This window comes from Ailuropoda melanoleuca, chromosome 11, assembly GCF_002007445.2.
Source record: "Ailuropoda melanoleuca isolate Jingjing chromosome 11, ASM200744v2, whole genome shotgun sequence".
NCBI classification, from domain to species: Eukaryota; Metazoa; Chordata; class Mammalia; order Carnivora; family Ursidae; genus Ailuropoda; species Ailuropoda melanoleuca.
The window spans coordinates 110,087,942-110,109,995 of NC_048228.1; the positions used below are offsets into that span (position 1 = coordinate 110,087,942).

The window sequence follows — 22,054 nt, forward strand, 5'->3', positions numbered from 1 at the left end:
TGCGGGGCACCATCCGAGGAGCGCTGCCGTGAAACGTCGCGTCCATCTTTCTCTAGCTGTTCACTCCGAAATAATGATAAGCTCACTGGATGTGGCAAAAGCAGCACCAGGAGTCCCTTCCCCCAGCTCCATGCGGCCAGTGCCCCGGACAGTGAGCCCCCTACCCCGGGTCCAGCCCTTCACGCACGTGGCAGGTCCCCCAGCTCCACGCAGCCAGTGCCCCGGACAGTGAGCCCCCTTCCCCGGGTCCAGCCCTTCACTCAGGGCTACAGAGGCTGTGGCCCGCCCCCCCCATCTCTACCAAAGGCTGCAAACGGCTGGCCCCGGCCGCCGCCACGGCCGGTCCTGGCCCAGTCCGGTGCACCCGCCTGCCCTGCCGGGTCTGCTCTGTCCTCCGGGCTCCCCCACCTCAGTCTGCCCAGGATCCCCCGCCTCTCGGGTCAGCCCCGTGTCCCTGCCCCCCCCCGGCCCCATCCCGGAGGGTGACCGGCGCACACACGGCCTCCCGGCGCTCATCTCCGTGGCCCCACGCCCTCGGCTTTGCAGGACCCCCGCGCAGCCCACCTCGGCCTCCGGAGGCGCGGAGGGCACCACCCTGCTCTGCACCTACGTCTCCCGACGCGCCCATGTCCGGTGCACGACGACACGCTGTCCACAGACGAGTCCGCGAGGGCTGCAAGGATGGAATGAGGGAGGCCCGGCCCTGGTGTGCGTGTTGCTCCTCTGCACGTGCAGCCGGAACAGCCCGAGGGAGAAGAATCTAATTCCCAACCCCACCCCCGTCCCGGTTGCTACCCTCCAGCACGGGTTTTGGCGGGAGCCGCGCTGCTCTCCGGTGCGCAGGCGCGGATGACCAGCTCGTGTCTGCGCAGGTGCAGAAGCCCCGGGAGGCCGCATCCGGACTGCGCGTGCGCCGCGCGTGGGCCAGGGCTTGGCTGCGGCGGCAGCACAGACCCCGGGTCCGGCATGGCCGGCTGGGTGTTCTGTAATCGCTGCTTCCAGCCGCCACACCGCACGTCGTGCTTCCGCCTGACCAACTGCGGCCACGTGTACTGCGACGTCTGCCTGGGGAAAGGTGAGGGCGGGCGGGGCCCCCCGGTGGGGCCTGCGTCCACCCGCCTTGGGCGCGGGGACAGCACCACAGCCGGCGGGTGGCCGTGGGGACCGCGGGAGGCCGGTGGAGCGTGCTGGTCATCTCGGCCCCAGGAGGCGCGGTGGCCGTGGGGACCGGGAGGCCGGCAGGGCACGCTGGTCATCGCAGCTCCGGGGGTGCGGCGCTCGCTGCCCTTTCGGAAGGCAGCGTAAACCTGGTTGACAAGGATGCTCGGAAAGACCAGGGCAGGGCCCAGGGGGCGCATCCTCACGTGGCCTCGAGTGAGCGTGGAGCGGGGGGGGGGGGGGGGGGGGNGGGGGGGGGGGGGGGGGGGTGTGTGTGGCAGGGACCCTAGGGCATAAGGAAGTGTGGACAGGCCCGTGGAGCTCAGAGGCGTGCAGGAGAGCTGGTGGCCACGTAGGCCAAAGCATACCTGCAGGGGGCCGTGACCTGTCTCTGCGGCCAGGAGGAAACCATTGCTTTAAGCTGGCTGGTGATGTGATCAGAGGTGTATTGTTCTTTTTACAAGATGTTCTCACTCTAGTATAAAAAAGAAAAAGTGTGTGAATGCAAAGCACTATGAGTTCTTCCAGAGTGAATTTCCCTGTGAAACCAGCTCCCAGAGTAGCGTCTTCAGAGGTCACCACTGTCCTGATGTCCGTCAGTGTAGCTCACTGTGAATGATATGAACACTCAGCAGAATTGGCCATGCCACACGAGCTCCTTCTGTGTCCAGGGGTGAGGCTCAGGGGCCCTCATTGGACACTGAGGTTCTGGTGAGAGCTGTCCAAGTGGAGAGACTGGGGAGGCCGCTGAGTATACAGGTCTGGGAGTCAAGACAGCCAGGAATACGTTGGGGAATTAGCGTGTAGGTAATAATCGAAGGTACTGGAGTGAGGAGAGGGCTGAAGGCAGAGGGATCGAGGACACGGTTTCACCTGGGAAGAGCATTTCTTAAGACGGATGAAGGTAGGAGGAGGCTGCGAGGAAAAGAAAGCAGAGCTTGTGGACTTGGCATCCCAGGGCAGAGTCAGATTGGAACCTCCCACAGGAGTTAGTGGCAAGGGTGAGCTTGGATGAGAACCATGCAGACAGGCCTGTGTTCACTGTTTTGAGGGACTGGTTCACCGCCTGGGGCAGGCTGATTCCCACGCACCTCTGGCTCTTGAAGCACGTTCCAGTAACCCAAGCTCGTTCCTCCAAAAGCCACAGATGCTGGGACTCACAAAAATCAGCAAAAGGGCTTGAGGGCTCTGGGTGGAGCGCTGACCACAGCTCCGTAGCTGTTTAGTGAGCGTTGCTCTGGGATGAGCCCTCCTTTAACTTTGGCGTATATCCTTCCAGACTTTTTCCTACAAGTACAGATTTCTACAACAGAGATGGCATTGTGTGTATACCAGTTAGTTATCTGAGTTTATTAATTGGACATGGATCTCTTTTCATGTTCCAGTAAGTCTGTATCCCCATTTTTAAGGCTGCATAATGTATCTTTTAGTTGCCGTACCATGATGTGTTTAACTGATTCTCTACCACTTGTTCATTTATGTGGTTTTTCCCTGGGGATATCCAGAAGGGTAGAGGCGCTGCCCTGGGGTGTGTGCATTGGAACCAGCACCCCCTGAAGGTGGCTCCTCCGTGTCCCCACCATGGATGGCCCTCTGCGCTTTTGCCAACTACTCATTTGGGCCTTTTCACACCTTGTATCGGAGTACTTGTGTTTAATAGGTTTGTAAGCACTGTTTGGAATGTCAGTCTGCCTACCCATTAGCTGCAGACAGATCGTCTCTTTGTCAAGTCTCTTACTTCCCTGCCTTCAATGCAACTTGTGGATTTTTTTTTAAGTTTTTTTTTAAATTTTATTTATTAATTTGACAGAGAGAAACAGCCAGCGAGAGAGGGAACACAGTCAGGGGGAGTGGGAGAGGAAGAAGCAGGCTTCCAGTGGAGGAGCCTGATGTGGGACTTGATCCCAGAACGCTGGGATCACGCCCTGAGCCGAAGGCAGACGTTTAACGACGGCGCCACCCAGGCGCCCGATCAACTTGTGGATTTTTTTTTTCTATTTTAAATTTTTCACTCACTTGTGTGATACAGTGATCACCTACACACCGAGCCACTTGTGGATTTTCAGGAGCTAGCTCTGTTGGTCCAGGACTCCGTGGTTTCTGGTGGTACCCGTGCTCCCAGGGATCTCCTTGCTCTAGAGTCCCCAGGAGAGACATAGAGGGTGGAAATGCACTGCCAAGGGCGGGTGCTTTCAGAAGAGGGACACTTGAATGTGTTCATGGGGATGGAGGAAAGGGCACAACTCTGGGGGCTGTTGGAAGGGAACCCCGTCTTTCTGCACAGGGACCCCCTCCCACGTGCTGTGGGGATGAGAGGAGATGAGACAGAGGAAGAAAGCAGAGGGAGAGGCAGGGAAATTGAGGTTAGGTCATGACTCTTTTCTCGATAGATGATACGGAGGGCCTGTTTGAACACCCCCCCAAGGGAGTTGATGGGGGAACACCCAAGAAAAATGGAGGGTTGCAGGTCCAGCAGTGCTGGAATCAAGTCTGTGAATCCACTTCTCAGTTAAGTGATTTTCACCGCCCCNGCCCCCCCCCCCCCGTTCTTAGCTGCACTGGACCAGAAGAGGGGGAGACATAGAGGCCAGGGTTTGGGCTGGGTGCACTGCTTGGAAGGGTGAGGAACGCGGTATCGTCCGCCCGGCTCTGGGCTGCAGGCTGGCTTATGAGAAAGGGAAGCTCAGGCGTCGGGGGTGGGGCAGAGCCCAGGATGAAAGGCCCTGCTGCCCCACTGACGGTGTCGAGTTTTCCAGCGACACCCGGGTGCTCTGGTGCCACGTGGGGGCAGGCGAGGACATGCAAGGCTGCCCTTAGCAGCCAGCCCCATGAGGAGCGGGTTCTCTGGAGGACGACAGGAATGTGGTGGAGATGAAGGTGGTGCAGCGGTGGGCCCGGGCCAGAGACCCCGGAGAAGAGCAGGTGGGAAGTCAGCCCTGAGCTCTCGGGCCAGGCGCAGCCTTGCAGGCAGCAGAGGCTCAGCAGCTACTTACAAGGTACGCACCCAGCGAGCGGTCTCCAGTGCTGCAGAGCAAAGCTTTTACTTCATTTCTTGGATGGGGTGCAAGGAGCTGTTTTCATTTTGAATAGTTAAAAAATTTTAATTGGGATATCACTGCGAAATGTAAGTGTAAGGGAATCTGAGATGGATTGGAGTATAGTTGATCTTCATAATCACTATGTTGGGGCATATCAGATTATTAGTTGAATAAGTCTTTTCAACTCTGTCTTATCTTAAAATGCACAGTCTTATCATTGTCTGAACGTGGAAAACGTAAGCGCTATAATTCTGTCTATTTTTGAAGAAATATTGTAATTTGAAGCCTGCACTTACACACATTCAGAAGCGTTACTCACTATAATATAGTCAAGTTTGCTTTTCTCTTATAGGTGGCAAAGACGTGTGCTTGATTTGCAAAGTCCCTTGTCGCACGGTTTTACTTTCAAAGCATGTAAGTTGAGATATATATTATCTGAATATTAATCAGTGTTTTTTATGAGTTTGAGATTCAGTTTTTAGTCATTTGGTGGGTCTGAAATTTTCATTTTGCTAGGTTAATTAAAGATCTCACAAGATTTCTGAGTAAAGTACAATCAGGATTTGGTTTTGGATACCTCATACAACTTCCTTTGTTAACATAGATGGGCATTATGTGTAGTTTGCTGTGCTGTGTTCTGGGAAATAAGATGAGTTGAATAGGTTTCTTCAGCACAATACAGGCTCCTTAAGAAAGTGGTAGGGTTTGGCTTTCCATGGGGGTCATGTCTAATTAAGAGGGTTGGAGGAAAGTAAGTTTGAAGTGGGTTACTGTTGCAGTAAGCTTAAAACAAGGTCTTCTGTCCTCTCTATGAAATACCCCAGTTTCATCTGTTTGCTTTAAATTTAGTTGCAAATGATTATTCTCTTTATACTTAGATTCTAAGATACTTATTTGATCTGACGTTTTAATCTATAACAATCATGATTTGCTGATTATAAATTTAGTACAAAGTCACACAAGACTTAAGTGATATAGAAAATCATAACGGAGAAAAATCCTGTTTCCCACAGATCTCAAGCAAGAGTACGGTTCCTGCTCTGTGCTCTACCGTGACTTATCTTTTTACAAAACGGTGTCTTCTCAGTTGACTTGGTATTTTTGGCACACCCACACCCTGAAAAGACTGCATAGTGTTTCAGTGTTTTCTGGGGAGGGGAGGGGTTAGTTTTTCACTGCTTCAATCTTACAGTGAATATTTTTTTACCATGTTTCTGCATATATGTATAAGAATATTTCCATAGCATAAATTCCTAGGAGCGGAACAATAAGGGCACAGATTAAAGTGTTTAAACTTAATAGAAAGCACCTTATTTCCCTTAAGAAATGTCCCAGTTTAAACCCCCGCCCGTAGAGCCAGTTTCTGCTGGGTCCCACAGCTGGTCGGGCTTGCCTTGGAGGGAGGGGCGACCCGGCCTTCCCCCGCCCTCCTGGGCCCTACGCTCAGTTCATTTATTCCCTCCTTTCTTCTCTGAAAGGTGTTTTCGGGCGGTCTGTTTCCTGTTGTACATCACTCTAAGCATCACTTTCATCGTTTCTACATAGTCTTTAATCTCTCTTTTAACTTCTTTTTTGACTCAATAATTATTCAGGAGAGGGGGGCCTGGGTGGCTTAGATGGTTGAGTGTCTCAAGTCATGATCCCGGGGTCCTGGGATCGAGTCCTGCGTCAGGCTCCCTGCTCATCGGGGAGTTGGCTTCTCCCTCTGCTCGTGCTCTCTCTCTCAAATGAATAAATAAAATCTACTTTAAAAAAAGAGTATTCAGGAGAATGTTCCTTAATTTCTACGAGATTAGATTTTTATCTCTATCATTTTTGTGGATAATTTTTAATTTTATATCTTTGTGACTAGAGAATATGGCCATATAGTTATTTTTTTTAATTGTCAAGATTTTTGCTGTGGCTTAATATGTGGTAATTGTTAATGTTCTACACGTGCTTGAAAAAGTATGTATTCTTTTTTTTAATAATCATAATGTTTTTATTCAAAGTTTATAAGTGAATATTTTTTAATGTTTTTTTATTACATTATGTTAGTCACCATACAGTACATCCCCGGTTTCCGATGCAAGGTTCGATGATTCATTAGTTGTGTATAACACCCAGTGCACCATGCAATGTATAACACCCAGTGCACCATGCAATACGCGCCCTCCTTACTACCCATCACCAGTCTATCCCATTCCCCCACCCCCCTCCCCTCTGAGGCCCTCGTTTGTTTCTCAGAGTCCATAGTCTCTCATGTTTCATTCCCCCTTCTGATTACCCCCCTTTCTTTATCCCTTTCTTCTCCTACAGATCTTCCTACTTCTTATGTTCCATAGATGAGAGAAATCATATGATAATTGTCTTTCTCTGCTTGACTTATTTCACTCAGCATTATCTCCTCCAGTGCCATCCATGTTGCAGCAAATGTTGAGAAATCATTCTTTCTGATAGCTGAGTAATATTCCATTGTATATATGGACCACAGCTTCATAATCCAGTCATCTGTTGAAGGGCATCTCGGCTCCTTCCACGATTTAGCTATTGTGGACAATGCTGCTATGAACATTGGGGTGCATATGACCCTTCTCTTCGCTACATCTGTATCTGTGGGCTAAACACCCAGTAGTGCAATGGCTGGGTCATAGGGTAGCTCAATTTTTAACTTTTTAAGGGACCTCCACACTGTTTTCCAGAGTGGCTGCACCAACCTGCATTCCCACCAACAATGTAGGAGGGATCCCCTTTCTCCACATCCTCTCCAACAATTGTTATTTCCTGCCTTGTCTATTTTTGCCATTCTAACTGGCATAAGGTGGTATCTTAGTGTGGTTTTGATTTGAATTTCCCTGATGGCTAATGATTTTGAACATTTTTTCATGTGTCTGTTAGCCATTTGTATGTCTTCATTGGAAAAGTGTCTGTTCATATCTTCTGCCCATTTTATGATTTGTTTATTTGTTTCTCGTGTATTGAGTTTGAGAAGTTCTTTGTAGATCTTGGATACCAGTCCTTTATCTGTGGTGTCCTTTGCAAATATATTCTCCCATTCCGTGGGCTGTCTCTTAGTTTTTTTGACTGTTTCCTTGGCTGTGCAGAAGCTCTTTATCCTGATAAAGTCCCATAAGTTCATTTTATCTTTTATTTCTCTTGCCTTTGGAGATGTGTCGTGAAAAAGGTTGCTCTGGCCGATGTCATAGAAGTTGTTGCCTATGTTCTCCTCTAGAATTTTGATGGATTCCTGTCTCACATTGAGGTCTTTCATCCATTTGGAGTTTATTTTTGTGTATGGTGTGAGAGAGTGGTCAAGTTTCATTCTTTTGCATGTAGCTGTCCAATTTTCCCAGCACCATTTATTGAAGAGACTGTCTTTTTTCCACCGGATGTTTTTTCCTGCTTTATCAAAGATTAGTTGCCCAAAGAGCCGAGGGTCCATTTCTGGGTTCTCTATTCTGTTCCATTGGTCGATGTGTCTGTTTTTGTGCCAGTACCATGCTGTCTTTGTGATCACAGCTTTGTAGTACAGCTCGAAATCCGGCATTGTGATGCCCCCAGCTTTGTTTTTCCTTTTCAACAGTTCCTTGGAGATTCGGGGCCTTTTCTGGTNATTTCTGCTCTAATCTTGGTCAACTCCTTCCTTGTCAGTGGGTTAGGCCTGTCCCTCTGTTGCTGTTCCAGTTTCTTGAGGTGAGAATATAGAAACTGCATTTTAGATTTTTCTATTCTTTTGAGTGAGGCTTGGATGGCTATGTATTTCCCCCTTAGGACTGCCTTTGCAGTATCCCATAGGTTTTGGACCGTTGTGTATTCATTCTCGTTGGTCTCCATAAATTGTTTAATTTGTTTTTTGATTTCCTGGTTTATCGAGTCATTCTTGAGCAGGATGGTTCTTAGCCTCCAAGTGTTTGAGTTTCTTCCAGGTTTTTCCTTGTGGTTGAGTTCCAATTTCAGAGCGTTGTGGTCTGAGAATATGCAGGGGATAATTTCAATCTTTTGGTATTGGCTGAGACCTGTTTTGTGTCCCAGAGCATGATCTATTCTTGAGAATGTTCCATGGGCATTTGAATAGAATGAGTATTCTTTGGTTCTGGGGTGTAGTGTTCTATATATATCTATGAGGTCCAACTCGTCGAGTATGGCATTCAAAGCCTTTGATTCTTTGCTTAGTTTTTGCCAGGGTGTTCTGTCTATTTCTGATAGTGGGGTGTTGAGGTCCCCTACTATTACTGTGTTCTTATCTATATGTCTCTTTATTTTGGTTAAGAGTTGGCTTGTGTATCTTGCTGCTCCCCTGTTGGGGGCATATATATTAATAATTGTCATATCCACTTGTTGAATACTTCCTTTAAGAATAATATAGTGCCCTTCTGTATCTCTCTCTATGGCCTCTAGTTTAAAATCCAATCTGTCTGATATGAGAATTGCTACCCCAGCTTTCTTTTGAGGTCCATTTGCGTGAAAGATGGTCCACCATCCCCTTACTCTAAGTCTGAATGCATCTTTGGGTTCAAAATGAGTCTCTTGTAGACAGCAAATGGATGGGTCATGTCTTTTTATCCAATCTGCAACCCTGTGGCGTTTTATGGGAGAGTTTAAGCCATTTAGATTGATAGAGATTATTGACAGATATGATTTTAATGATGCCATTTCTCTTTAAAGTCTTTGTATCGGTTGTGACTTGCTGCTCTGTATCACTCTTGGGGCNGTTGTGGCTTTCTGTTCTGTATCACTCTTGGGGCCTTTTTACCTTTATAGAACCCCCCTTAATATCTCCTGTTGANTCTCTCTCTATGGCCTCTAGTTTAAAATCCAGTCTATCTGATATGAGAATTGCTACTCCAGCTTTCTTTTGAGGTCCATTTGCGTGGAAGATGGTACTCCATCCCCTTACTCTAAGTCTGAATGCATCTTTGGGTTCAAAATGAGTCTCTTGTAGACAGCAAATGGATGGGTCATGTCTTTTTATCCAATCTGCAACCCTGTGGCGTTTTATGGGAGAGTTTAAGCCGTTTAGATTGATAGAGATTATTGACAGATATGATTTTAATGATGCCATTTCTCTTTAAAGTCTTTGTATCGGTTGTGGCTTTCTGTTCTGTATCACTCTTGGGGCCTTTTTACCTTTATAGAACCCCCCTTAATATCTCCTGTTGAGCTGGTTTCGTGGTTACGAAATTGGTTAATGATTGGCGATTTTGGAACGTCTTTATTTCTCCATCAATTCTGAATGACAGCTTTGCTGGATAAAGGATCCTTGGCTGCATGTTTTTCTCTGAAAGAGCTTTAAAAATGCCCCCCCAAATCTTTCTCTCATTCCAGGTCTGTGTAGACAGGTCTGACGTAATTCTGATACCTTTGCCTTGGTACGTGAGAAATTTCTTTGCCCTGGACGCTTTCAGTACTGTATCCTTGGATCTAATATTTACGAATTGCACTATGACGTGACATGGCGTAGGTTTGTTGTGGTTGAGCTTGGGTGGGGTCCTCTCTGCCTCTTGGACACGAATGTTTGTTTCCCTTGCTAGATTAGGGAAGTTTTCAGCTACAATTTGTTCAAATATCTCTTCTAGACCTCTGTTTTTCTCCACCCCCTCGCGGATGCTGATGATTCTGACGTTGGAATGTTTCATTGAGTCAGTAATCTCCCGTAATCTACATTCGTGGGCGTGGATTTTTTTAAGACCAGCTTCTTTTTTCGCTTTTTCTTCTGCTAACCCATCCTCCAATTCGCTAACACGTTCCTCTGCCTCGGTGACCCTGGCCGTCAGAGCCTCTAGTTTTGACTGCGTTTGGCTCATAGAATTTTTAATTTCTGTCAGATTCGCTCTCATTTCCGTCCTTAGGGATTCTATATTCTCAGTAATATTTTCGCTAATACTTTTTTCAAGTCTACAGATCATCTTGACCATTGTTACTCTGAATTCCATTTCCGATAATTTGGTTATATCCATATCCATTAGTTCTGTGGCAGAGGCCACAGACTCATTGTCTTTTCTTTGCTGGGGGGGATTTCTCCTTCTTGTCATTCTGATGAGGAGAGGTTGCGGGGTTTTCCAGAGCCCAAATTATTGACTGGGACCCAGGCCGTGTGCCCTTGTTTTATAGGGATCTTAGGGATGTGGGCTTCTTGATTTTTTAGCCTGCCTTCTGGGGGAGGGGCCTGCCGCGCCGATACTCAGGCAACCCTGTTTGGGTAGGGTCTCCGTGTCCCCTGCGAGGGGGGATGGGGATGGGCACGCTGTGAGCCGGTATTTCCAGGCTTTTGTTCTCTGGCGGCTTTCCCTGGCGGTTTGCTGTGCCTTTTCTGAGAGTCAGAGCAGCAGTGGCCGAAACTCATCCTCTGTCACAGAAAAGAGGGGATCGCGGGCCGTTATCCACTGATGATCTGGCCACTTTAACTCTGTTTCTGTTGGTGCTGCTCAACCCTGCAGCATCCCCGGATGTGCGCCCCACACCCGGCGTCCCAGCCCTCACTTCCAGGGCTGGCGTGTCTCTGTCCTTTGTGTTTCTTTTATTTTTTTTTTGTTTTTGTTTTTTTTTAAAGATTTTATTTATTTATGTCACAGAGAGACAGCCAGCGAGAGAGGGAACACAGCAGGGGAGTGGGAGAGGAAGAAGCAGGCTCCCAGCAGAGGAGCCCGATGTGGGGCTCAATCCCGGAACGCTGGGATCACGCCCTGAGCTGAAGGCAGACGCTTAACGACTGCGTTACCCAGGCGCCTCGTCTTTTGTGTTTCTAACACCTCCAGCCGCCCCCGCGTGCTCCCGGAGCTCCCGGTCTCAGTCTGGTTCCAGTGAGCACACCGGAGTTCCGTGAGAAGTCTGGTGGCGCGCGCTCCCCGCTCACTGTCCCAGTCTGTTTTCTCACGGGTGCCCCGCGAGTCCACGTGCTCCCCCGTGCAGGTGGCTACCACTTCCCGGCGCCCAAACGCGGCGGCTCCCTCCCCCTTCCGTTTATCTTCCGATATCTGTGCGCGGTTTCACGGCTCCCTGCTTCGTACCTCAATACTCACACTGGAGATGTTCATTTGTAGAGATCCAGATGTATCTTCCTGCATCTCAGGTTGATTCCGTGGATGTTCAGGCTGGTCTGGTACCTATCCAGCTCGACTCAGGGGACCAGCTGAAAAAGGGGTCCCCTACTCCTCCACCATCTTAACCCCTCCCTCCCGAAAAAGTATGTATTCTTTTGTTCTCTGTGCATGTGAGAGGGTGAAGTTGTTCGTGGCACTGCCGCTGTCCCGCACACCTGCATTCTGAGGGCACTTCCAGCAGTCTCTCCAGGACCCGGCTCCTCCGTTCTCCACGGGCCGCGTGAGCGCCCTCCACCACGACGCCTAAGAGCCATTCTTCCTGCTTTCCCTCCTGCTTCCTGGAATCTCTTCTCACCTGCAGCCAGAAGGATCTGCAAGCATGGGTCGTGTGTCCCAGCTTCCCAGGAGTAAAACCCATGTCCCCTCATGCCCATGGCTCTGTGGCCTGGCCACTGGTGGACACCTGGTCCCCTGGCCGGCGACTCTGACCTGCCACTGCTCCTGGAACCAGGCTGCTTCCACCTTCCCCTCTCCTGGTGCCTTTACGTCTCTGCCTCCGGTTCCATGTGACCTTGGCTTCCTTGACCTGTAGCAGGAAGGACACTTGATATCATGGCCCAGCGTATGTGCATTTGCATGCACACGCCTGTGTGTGTGTGCACACATGGGGAATAAGTTTCACAAAACAACACAGAGCCTTGCTAAATGCAGCGCCCCTGATGGTTTCTGTTTCGACTGGGTTTTTGTTGTTCAAACCGCACACGCTGTAGCAGGCTAAGCTGATTGCCCGGGACCCACACCGGCTCCTTTTGTGCCACACACAGCGCACCGCTTATGTTTGTTCATTTGTTTTTCCTTGGAAAGGGCTGTCCCTGTCACACAAAATAGTGCAGAGTGCGCGGCGAGGGAACGGTGCACACTGAAGCTGGGGGCCTGCGGGGAACTGGGGGGCAGGTGGGTCTGCGGGACAGAGCCTTTGGTGAATGCAAAGAGCAGAGCAGAAGGATGCGTGTGCAAGAAGGGGGTTGCACTTCGACTGCCGTTGGCTGGTTCTCCCGCAGAGATGGAAAGGGGTGGCTTCAGCAGGGAGGCCCTGGGCCCCGTAGAAGCCAGTGATATCTGGGACCTGGAGGCCACGGGTGGTCAGGGCACTCATCCTCATGCCCACTTCATGTAGGGCCCTGGGGAGCTGAGGGATGAGGAAGAACCCCCTGTGGGCAGAACTGGGGACTGGAGCTGGCTAGACCAGAGGCTACCCTAGATAGCAGAGGCCTGTCAAATGAAGATGAAGACGGCCCCAGGGCAGGAGCCCCAGGACACCCACCCACAGGGTCTTCATGACTGCTATGTTCTCTTGTCTTCCCCCTGACCTTTGAGGGGTGGATTCATACGTCCTGCCCCCAGTCAGAGGTTGCTCACAGTGGGGATTGACCTAGTTCCTAGGCTGCAGCCTAGATCAGGTCCTGGAACACAAGATCATGGGTTTGGTATGAACTCAGAGATGGGGCATTTGAGGGGGTGACCTTTCTGTGTAAGGGAAGAGAGAAATAGACACCAGCCACTAGAACAGCAGACTGGCCTGTCTGGGAGCTGTCCTTGACCCTGTTGCCTTTCTTTCTGGGCCGCCAGCTAGACTCCGTCTCCCCACCTGCTTCCTGTGAGCAACGCTACTCCAGGCCTGGCCCCCAAAACAATCTCCCGGAAAGCCCCCCAACTTAGCCAAGGAGATGCTCATGACCCAGCAAGGCAGAGCTGCTGGGCCCCGAGTGGAAGGCCATCCACTGAACTGAGCCTTCTGTGAATGTGCAGACAGAAAATATCCCCCTTAAACCACTGAGACTGGGAGCTGTCTGTTGCACAATTAGCCTAAGTTAGCCTTTGTGTGCCATGTAACTTTTGGAGTCAATTTCTTTCGTCAGTTTCTACACAAGGTCCTATTAGGTTTGCGTGACAATGTCGGTAAAATTGACGTCTCTGTAGCGTGGACTCTAGTCCGCAAGCGTGGCGCACTCCGCTTAGATGTGCTCTAGTTTTGGTAACGGTTTTCTGCACAGAGGCTGTGTGCGTCACTGTTAGCTTCACCCTCGGGTACTGGTGATTTGGGATGCTGCCAGACTCCTTGCTTAAAATGTCATCTCTTTGTGTTTATTGCTGGTGTATAAAAACCGGCTGATTTTGTTTAATAGCTCTTATCTGGTGGCCATGCTGTATTCACCTAATGCTGTCAGTGCATCTGGAGCTTTTTCTAGGCGCTCTCTGTGCACAACTGTGTCATCTCTAAATGTTTAGTCTCCGTGTCATTCCTCCCTTTCTTTCTGTCTGCCTTCTTTTCCTCATCGTACAGGCTACAAGGAGACCCAGTAGTGATAGCAGGCGTCCTTTGTCTCTCCCTGATTTCAGGGTCAAGCTTCCAGTGGTTCACCGTGGAGTATTCCTATGCACCCTGGGTTTACTGCCAACAGTTTTTATCATGAGTGTTGGATTCTATCAAGTGGTGTTTCTATAAATATCAAGGTTATCATTTGATTTTTCTACTTTATTTTGTTGATGTAAATTGCATTTATTTTTAGAATGTTAAACCCACAGTAGAATTTTATTTTTTTTCAAGATTTTATTTGTTTATTACTTTAGAGAGATTGAGAGAGCGTGTCTGCACACATGAGTGGGGGGTGGGGCAGAGGGAGAGAGAGAATCTCAAGCAGACTCTGCATGGAACATGGAGGCCAACGTGGAGCTCAATCCCATGACCCAGAGATCATGACCTGAGCCAAAACCAAGAGTTGGATGCTCACCGAACTGAGCCACCCAGGTGCCTCTAAACCCACAGGAGAACTTTAAACTATAACTTGGTTGTGACGCGGTGTAGCCTGTACACGTGGAAGAACTTGGGGGTTTTGCACCTCTGCTCGTGTGAGAACCGACCTGTAACTCTCCTTTCTTACAATGCCCTTTTCAAGTTTTGGTGAATCAGGATTTTGCTGACTTCATAAAAGGAGTTGAAATTCTTTATTTTTCTCTTCTCTGGCAGATTGTTTTTTTTTTTTTTTTTTAAGATTGGGGCCATTCAGAGAATGTACGCTGGGATTCATGCCTGACGCTTTCTGATCCTAGAAGGCTTTTTGTGTGAGGTTTTTAATTAGGGTTTTAATTTTTTAATTAGATATGGTACTCTTCAGAGTTCCTCATATTTGGGTCAGCTTGAGTGAGTGGCCTTTCTCTAGAAGTTTGTGCACTTCATCTTAGTTTTCAGGTTTCTCATCGTCGGTGTGTCTGTGGTCTGTGTTTTTTTAGTGTCTGTGAGATCTGTAGTGATGTCCCTTTGTCATTGTAGTAATAGCTGTTGTGCCTTCTCTTTTCTTCAACAGTCTTGTCTGGTTTTATTGACTTTTTATCCGTGTTCTCAGAGAGCTAGTCTTCATCTTCACTTTACATTTGTCTCTGCTGTGTTCTCTGTCATTTCCTCTTTTCTTTTTTCTTTGGATTTAGTCTGTTCTGTAAGATGGGTGCTTCTGTCCACTTCCAGCCTCTCCCACTGGTGTTTATGCTACGGGTTGGGGTGCCCCTCTGTTTGCCCTTGCCTGCATTGTATGTGCTTGGCTACTTTGCATTTTTATTGTCTTTCACTCTGAAGTAGTTTGAAATTTCTGCTCAATTACTCCCGTGACCTTTGTGTTTTCTGAAAGTATATTGAGTTAGAAATATTTGGGGATTTTTAGTTATTTTTTACTGACTTTTATTGAAGTCTAATACAGAAAAGTGCACGGATACAAGTACGTGGCTCCAGGAATTGTGACCTGAACGTCTCCCCCACTGAGACCAAGACAGGTTCATTCCCGTGACCCCAGAGACCATGGGATGGTCCCAGAGACCACGGCATGGCCTTGACCTTCTGAGGTCTAACGTGCGGTAGAGTTTCCCGCTGACGTGAGGGTCTCAGACGCTTCCGCCACTTTAGCTTCATCCCACGTTCTCTGCGCTCTTGGCGCATGGTTTTGTTTTGGCTTCACAGAGCCCCGCAGGGCGGCTAGAGTGCGGTCACCGTTCTGGTCTCCCTTCTCCCATGCTGCTCCCGCCGAGGAACCATTTCCTGCCTGAAGGCAGTGCCTTCTGTTGGTGACAAAGTATCTGGTTTTTGTTTGTCTGAAGGGGCCTCTTTTTTTGCCTTCATTTTGAAGCATATTTTCACTGAGCTTAGAATTCTTTACTGGACATTAATGTTTTTTGGTGCTTTGATCATATTCCTTCCTTGTTTGTCTGTCTCCTTCCACAGTGGCTGTCCTGTGTGTGAGGACGGTTGTCTGCGGAGTCGTCCTGCTTGGCTTCACAGAGATTCCTCAGCCTGTGCATTGGGGGCTTTGTTAGACTGGAGAACCCTTGGTTGCTCCGTCTCCACAGCCTCCTGTGCCATTCGGGGCCTCTGACTCCTCTCACAGAAGGCAGTGGGCTCTGACAGATCAGTGACAGCATTTCCGGTCTGTGGAGCTGTTCATCTAGTTTGGGTCGTCTGTGTATGTGAAATGTATCTTTACAGACAGGCATGGTCCCCACTTGCTGAGCACAGGCTCGGTCCCGCTGTCTTGGGGGAACTCTGTGTGGCCCTTGGGGAAGGCACTGTATCTGCTGGCCTCACTTGGAGGACAGAGGCTCGGAGGTGTCAGGCCACGTGCTGGGGTGGCAGGTCTAGCTGGCACAGAGCAGGGCTCACACGAACCTGGAGGCCCTGGGCCCTCTCTGTGGGCCAGGACCCCCCACGTGCAGTGGTCTGTCCAGGCAGCATTGTGCGGGGACCCCTGCTGTCCTGACACCACCACGCCAGCCCCCTCATCTCCCTAAGCCAGACCTGCTCCCAGACCCTCTGCTGTCCCTGCCAGAAGGCTGTGGCCCTTCAAGGTACAATCCCCAATTTCTACCAGTGACCTAATTTAGTTTCACTGTTGTTTTAGAGGAGTTTGGGGGTACATATGGCCCTCAAACCGCCATCCTGATGTTGTCCAGACCAAAGACCAGACAGGAGGGATGCACGAGGCTCTTCCTGCACCTTTCCTGTCTGGTGTGTGTCCGTACTGTTCCATCTGGCTGATGGCCCTCCTCCCAGACTCCTGCCACAGGACAGCTGCTGCCAGGGCTTTTACGATGCTGTGGTCAGGGAGGAGGCAGGGCAGGTCTGCACTGGGCTCAGAAGTAGGCAGGCACCGTTTCTGTAATAGCACCTTGCACCTACTTGTGATTAGTTGAAAGCTGTGCTCCTCCGCTTTCCCTTCTTCCAGGCTCTGTGTGTTTCCTCCATGAAAGCCTGGCTCTGGGGTGTCCTTCCATGGAGAGGTGGGTCTCACCTCACAGATGAGCCCCTGTGGCGGAGGCACTCTGCCTTCTGGTGGGTGCCTGGGGCCTCTTAATACTGCCTTCAGTCCTTGGACTGACCGACAGCCGCCGGCCGCTGGGACACGGGTGACCCTCCCAGGCCTCCTGGGGATGGTTCGTGAGGTGCTGACTGTGTCGTCTGTGGCTAATTCCAGAGGTTGAGGTGCAGTTTTCTCCCCGGCGTCTGTGTGCCCGGGTTAGAAGCAGTAACATGGACCCTGGCTTTCCTTCCCTTCCAGACTGACGCGGATATCCAGGCGCTGTTCATGGGCATAGACGGCCTGTGTAAGAAGTACTCAAGAGAGACCTGCCAGGTGAGCTCTGGTGCCTCTTGCTCAGCGTGACCCCCGTCCGCCCATCCGGCATCGGAGACTCAGTGTTATGAGACCCTCAGAAGAGACAGGGCCTTGTCTGCTCCGGAGACCAGTCCCTTGTGGACTTCTCTGCCTCCCGCGGCTGCCTTCACCGGGACGAAGCCGTTGGCTGTGTCCTGCTGCTGCTGCTAGGCCTTTGCTGCGTGCGGGGGTGCAGCTGTCGTTTGATCCCCCCCATCTGGGGGCAGACCTGACAGTCCGGGTTTGGAAGGGCGCCGGTTCAAGGCTGCGGGCTGCTTCGCGAGGCTGTCCTTCCTGAGGGGTCCGCGCGGGCATGCTCTCCCCTGGCTCCCAGGGCGCCTGTCTTCCTCCTGACCCCGCTCCCCTCACCACGCCTGCCCCGCCCCCCACATCTCACCTGCTGCTGCTCCCTCTAGTGTCATGAATCCGTGCTCACCCCACGTCCCGCCCCAGATGTCTGGCCTCCCGGCCGTCACTGGACAACGTGCAGGCCACCATTCTGTCCAAGAAGCTATTTGGGAGAGAAGGGAGCCCTCCTGCTCCTCCCTGTTCTGTTAACATGGAGCCCCCCATGCGGGCTGCCTCCCACCTACCTTCTGGGGGAGGAGGCTGAGTGGGGCAGCAGTGCCCACCCTGACCGTTCTAGCCTGTTGCATGTCCGGCCCCACCAGCCCCACAGAGACCTCCCCTCCTCTGCACGGCCGCTCTCCAGCTCTGACACAGCCAGAAGCACCACGGTGTCACGGCTGTCCCATCTACATGGAGCCCTGCAGTCACACACAGATGCCCACAGAGGCAGCACAAGGCAAGCGCCAGGCGGGGCCTGCGTGTCTCCGTTGCCATGGTCACAGTGGGGTCGCTTGTGGGCCAGGTACGCTAGGCCCAGAAGCCACCGCATTCGGGAGCTTGGGAGGTCCTCAGACTCACGGCATTCAGAACCACGGGCAGCCCTGTTCCTGCGGGAGTCTCGCCAAGGGCATGGCGTTTCCGACGGCCCCGCAGAGTGTGCAGGGGTGGGGGGGAGGCTGCAGAGGCAGCTGCCAAGGGACCGCCCTCACACTTCTGGGCCACACGTCCCACGGTCACATGCCCGTCTGTCCGGGTGCGGAGTGGAGTTTCCAGAGCCAACATGACAGGGTATTTCATCGTTATGCACATTAACGTCCTGGACTTGTTATCCTTGAACGAACTGATATGTATCGTAAATTCCTCTCGGTATTGATTTCTAGTGGGGTAAGCACTGACAGAGAAAACCCACGTCAACAGTAACTTTAAGAGCGTAAAGCCACCCTCAGGCTGTGGCATGGGCCCCCGATGGCATCAGAGCCACGGCAGGTGGGTCCACGGTCGCGGTCAGGAGGTCACCCTGCCTGATGTCGCTCGGAAGCAGGAGAAACCCTGCCCTCCCTGAGTACGTCCTTGAGCCAGGGCCGGCCCGCGTCGGTCGGGGAGAGCGCGGACAGGTGGCTGCTCCTCCAGGGGCTGGACCCGCCGGGTGGCGGGCATCCTGAGTTGTCCCACAGCCTCCCTGCCTGTCACAGGACCGGCAAAGAGGGCGCGTATGCACTCAGCTCCTGGTCTGGGCTTCCTCAGCCTTTGCACTTCATAAAAATCTCACGAAATGGCTGCCCCCCTCCATCCAGGAGGGCACTCTAGGAGGTGAGGGTCACGGCCCTTCTACATGGTTGACATCCCCCGCCCCGGTCGAGGCTACAGCAGCTCAGCCTGAGGGGCCTGGCAGCCCGGAGTCCCAGAGGCTGGCCCCTGCCTGGCACAGGTGGGTGGCATATGGCCACGGGGGTCTGCGCTGCCCCTGGACTTGCACCAGGCCCCTCGGGGCTCGGCGTCCCGCCCACAGGCCGCTCTCCCTGGCTCAGCTCTGTCCTCACTGCCTTGTCATGTCTGCCAGCTGCGGAGGCCTGCGTGCTTGTTTTCTGCCTGTACTCGTTTAAGAACAGCCACGCGCCCGCCCACGGTACTTCTGAGGTCAAGGCCCCATGTCCCATTGCAGGCACAGCCCTGCTCCCAGATGCTCCAGGTGGGCCGTCCTGCAGTCACTTCCAGTTGCTCCCGCTTTCTGTTTCTGAGCGTGGACCCTGCACCAGGACGCGAGGGTTAGGGGTAGGTGTGTGATACCCTCTTCCTGATGCGGGCCTAGAACCCGTTGAGGAATGAGACCAAGCGAACGGACTGTTGGCCTTGTCTTGGCTGAAGGCAATGGGGGGGGGTGGCGGTGGCCAGAACCCCTCCCCGCCGAGCATAGCCACTGTCTCCGGTCCAGGACCTGGCCGGCCCTTCCTCACTGCCCCACACCACCTTGTCCCTCCTGGGAGCCAGACCTGAGGAGCCACAGGGCCTGAGAGCTGCCGCCGAGCATCAGGGACATGTCTGGGATGTGGCCTCACGAAGATGAAGATGCCAATGGGGGCGACATTACAGGCCCCTTGTAGCGCCCCCCACAGACTAATGGTCCCAGCAGAGCCCGTGTCTGTCGGTCCTCGTCTTGTCGACCAGGAGTCCCATGCAGCGTGTCCTCCAGACCCCGAGGGCATGGAATCCAACGGAAGGTGCAGAATAGGAAGAGGGTGTTTGTCACTCCTGACCATGGTCCCGTCTTCTAGAGGTGGCCTGGCCTATAGAGGAGGCACTGAAGACCTGCTGTGGGCTGGCCATCCTGTCCACAGTGGTTTCTCCCTTGGTCTGTGCTAGCCCAGTGAACCTGGGGACAGCACCAGCTGTCCCTTCCTGTCCACTAAGCAGTGTCCTGGGGTGCACTGATGGGGAGTAGGACCTAGAGGAAGCTGACTTCACATCCCAGTCCTGCAGGAGCCCTGCCCGGGGGCAGCAGAATCAGGTTTTAGCAGTTACAATGTTGTGCTCCCGGAGGGGAAGCATCAGGGTCTGAAAATTTCCCGTAGGGTGCCTGGGTGGTTCAGTTGGTGAAGCCTCTGCCTTCAGCTCAGGTCATGATCCCAGGGTCCTGGGACTGAGTCCTGCGACGGGCTCCCTGCTCACCGGGGAGCCTGCTTCTCCCTCTGCCTCTGCTGCTCTCCCTGCTCCTGTTCTCTCTCTCTCTCTCTGACAAATAAATAAAATGAGGTGAATAATGAGAACTTCCCTTAACGTGGAGTGGCCCCCCCCCACATAAACCACAGATCGCTGTTTCTGATCTACGTTGGTGCTCTCAGGAGCCCACCGCAGATGGGGAAGTCGGGCTCCTCTAAATGGCAGAGCAGAGGTGGCGCTGGTCCCAGGTGCAGCGGGCCCTGGGGGTGCAGGCAAGGTCCCTGGGCTCTCTGGGCTCCTCTTGGCGCCGTGCCCTTCCTGGCCAGCCCTGTCCACGTAGCACGTCCACGGTGTTCCCTGTGGGTGCTGTTTGTTCAGGAGGCCATCCCGTGATCCAGCTGCTGCGGCCAGAGGGATGGTACGCTGTGACTGGCCACTGGGTTGTGTCCCATCCCATGGCGAGGACTTGAGTGCCACTGAAGCCATGAGCAAGTGGGCGGCGCGCCCATCACTGTCTGCGACCCGCACGTGGAGCGTGCTGCCTCGGCTGGCGTGCGTTTGGGCACGCGGCACTACACACACACCCAGCACAGCTGTACTGAGCTCTGCTCCAGGCACAGGGTGGCAGCCGGCAGAGCCCACACCTGGGCCGGCGGGCGGGCAGGCAGGGGGCAGGGCGTAGGGAACCGAGCACCTTGTGCCTGCACTGAAGGTCCCTCCCAGCCCTGGCTCCCGGGACAGTGTGCGTAGTGGTGGCCCGGCACCAGTACCAGCAGCTGACATGTATTCTCTTCTCAGATTTCAGAATTTCAAGAAAAGCACAGAAAGAGACTCTTGGCCTTCTATAGAGAAAAGGTAACCCCCCTGACTCGCTGCCTCATCAACCCAGGCCATGTCTCAGGCCGTGGACCACTGGGCTGGCACCTGTCCTACTGACCCACAGCCCAGTGCGCCTTCTTGTCTGTGATCGGCACATGGCCGCTTGGGGGACCAGCTGTGGTCACGGGGCAGTTTGGCTTTGGAATACCAACACTGACCCGTTAACATCCCCAGAATGCATCGGCACTTTTCCACACACAGCAGCTATGAGGTTGCCCCGGGGAATCTTACAAAAGGACATTCAAGATGCCCGTTTGCCCTAGAAATACCCCCCTCTACACGGAAGGAAAGCAGAGGTTTGGTGAAAGTGGCAGCGTTTGGTGAAAGTGGCAGTTTCGGATCTGCAGTGTGGACGGAGGGCTCAGAGGAGTACCAGGGCGGGGCCGCTTGCCGAGGCTGGGCTACGCCACACGGCTTCGCGCTGCCGAGACAGCTTCCCAGCGCTGGCTCCCGGGTCCCCTGATGGCCTGCACGCGGTGCAGACTTATCCTGAGCCGCCAGCGGGCAGCTCCCGTGTCAGCCACGTTCTGATTTGTGGCTTGAGATGGTTAGCGGGTCGGCGTGTGCTCTCTACGCTGTCCCTCAGCCTGGTCTGCCTGATAACCAGCAGTCTGATTGTGTTTAGATCGCAAAGCTGGAGGAGTCCCTTCAGAAGTCCGCGTTGCGGATGGAACAGCTGCAGAGGTGAGTTCTCTCCAGGAGCACACGTGGTCACGAGCACACACGGGGCAGCTGACTGCTGCCCGCTCGGCTGTCTAAGACCTTGTAATCGAGGCAGCGGAAGAAAGCTCTTTCATTTACTAGAACTTCTGTCAGTGCAAATCTGCAGTGGGAAGCAAAGGGAGCCATGGAAACACACAGGAATGGTGCCCCTGGGGGGTCCTCAGAGGGTCCTGGGGCAGAAGGGCTCTGCGGCCAGGCCCTATCAGACCCCTGCCCACAGCCTTCCGGCCTCCCCTCTGCCCAGAATTGTGGCGCCCGTGACGGGTGAATGCGTGCAGCCCACCTGCCTGTCAGTGTGGGGCCCGCAGTCTGCCCTGGGGCAGCCTCCACACGGCCCCCTACTGTCCACAGTGGCTTCTGTTCTGTGAGACGGACTATGGATCTGTTAGGTGCGTTAACATGGTGACTCTTCGGGAGTCCCAATCTGCTGGGTCGCACTTTGGGTTAAAGGTTGCACGTCACATTACAGTCAGTGGCCCTGGGTAGCTGCCGTCCGCCCAGCTGGTCGTGTGTACGGCGGTGACCCACGCCCTGC

The 22,054-nt window shown here is 52.6% G+C and overlaps 1 protein-coding gene across 1 annotated transcript in view; it reads left to right on the top strand.

Annotated features, from left to right (window-relative positions):
* Positions 1-903: 903 nt before the first annotated feature.
* RNF212 (ring finger protein 212) overlaps positions 904-22,054 on the top strand; it is a 36,531-nt gene continuing 15,380 nt past the window's right edge. Inside the window, exons 1-5 of the mRNA XM_034672246.1 lie at positions 904-1,075; positions 4,549-4,610; positions 16,816-16,890; positions 20,716-20,772; positions 21,422-21,480. Coding sequence (XP_034528137.1) covers positions 967-1,075; positions 4,549-4,610; positions 16,816-16,890; positions 20,716-20,772; positions 21,422-21,480 — 362 coding nt within the window. The 5' untranslated portion in view covers positions 904-966. The remainder of the gene's footprint in view (positions 1,076-4,548; positions 4,611-16,815; positions 16,891-20,715; positions 20,773-21,421; positions 21,481-22,054) is intronic.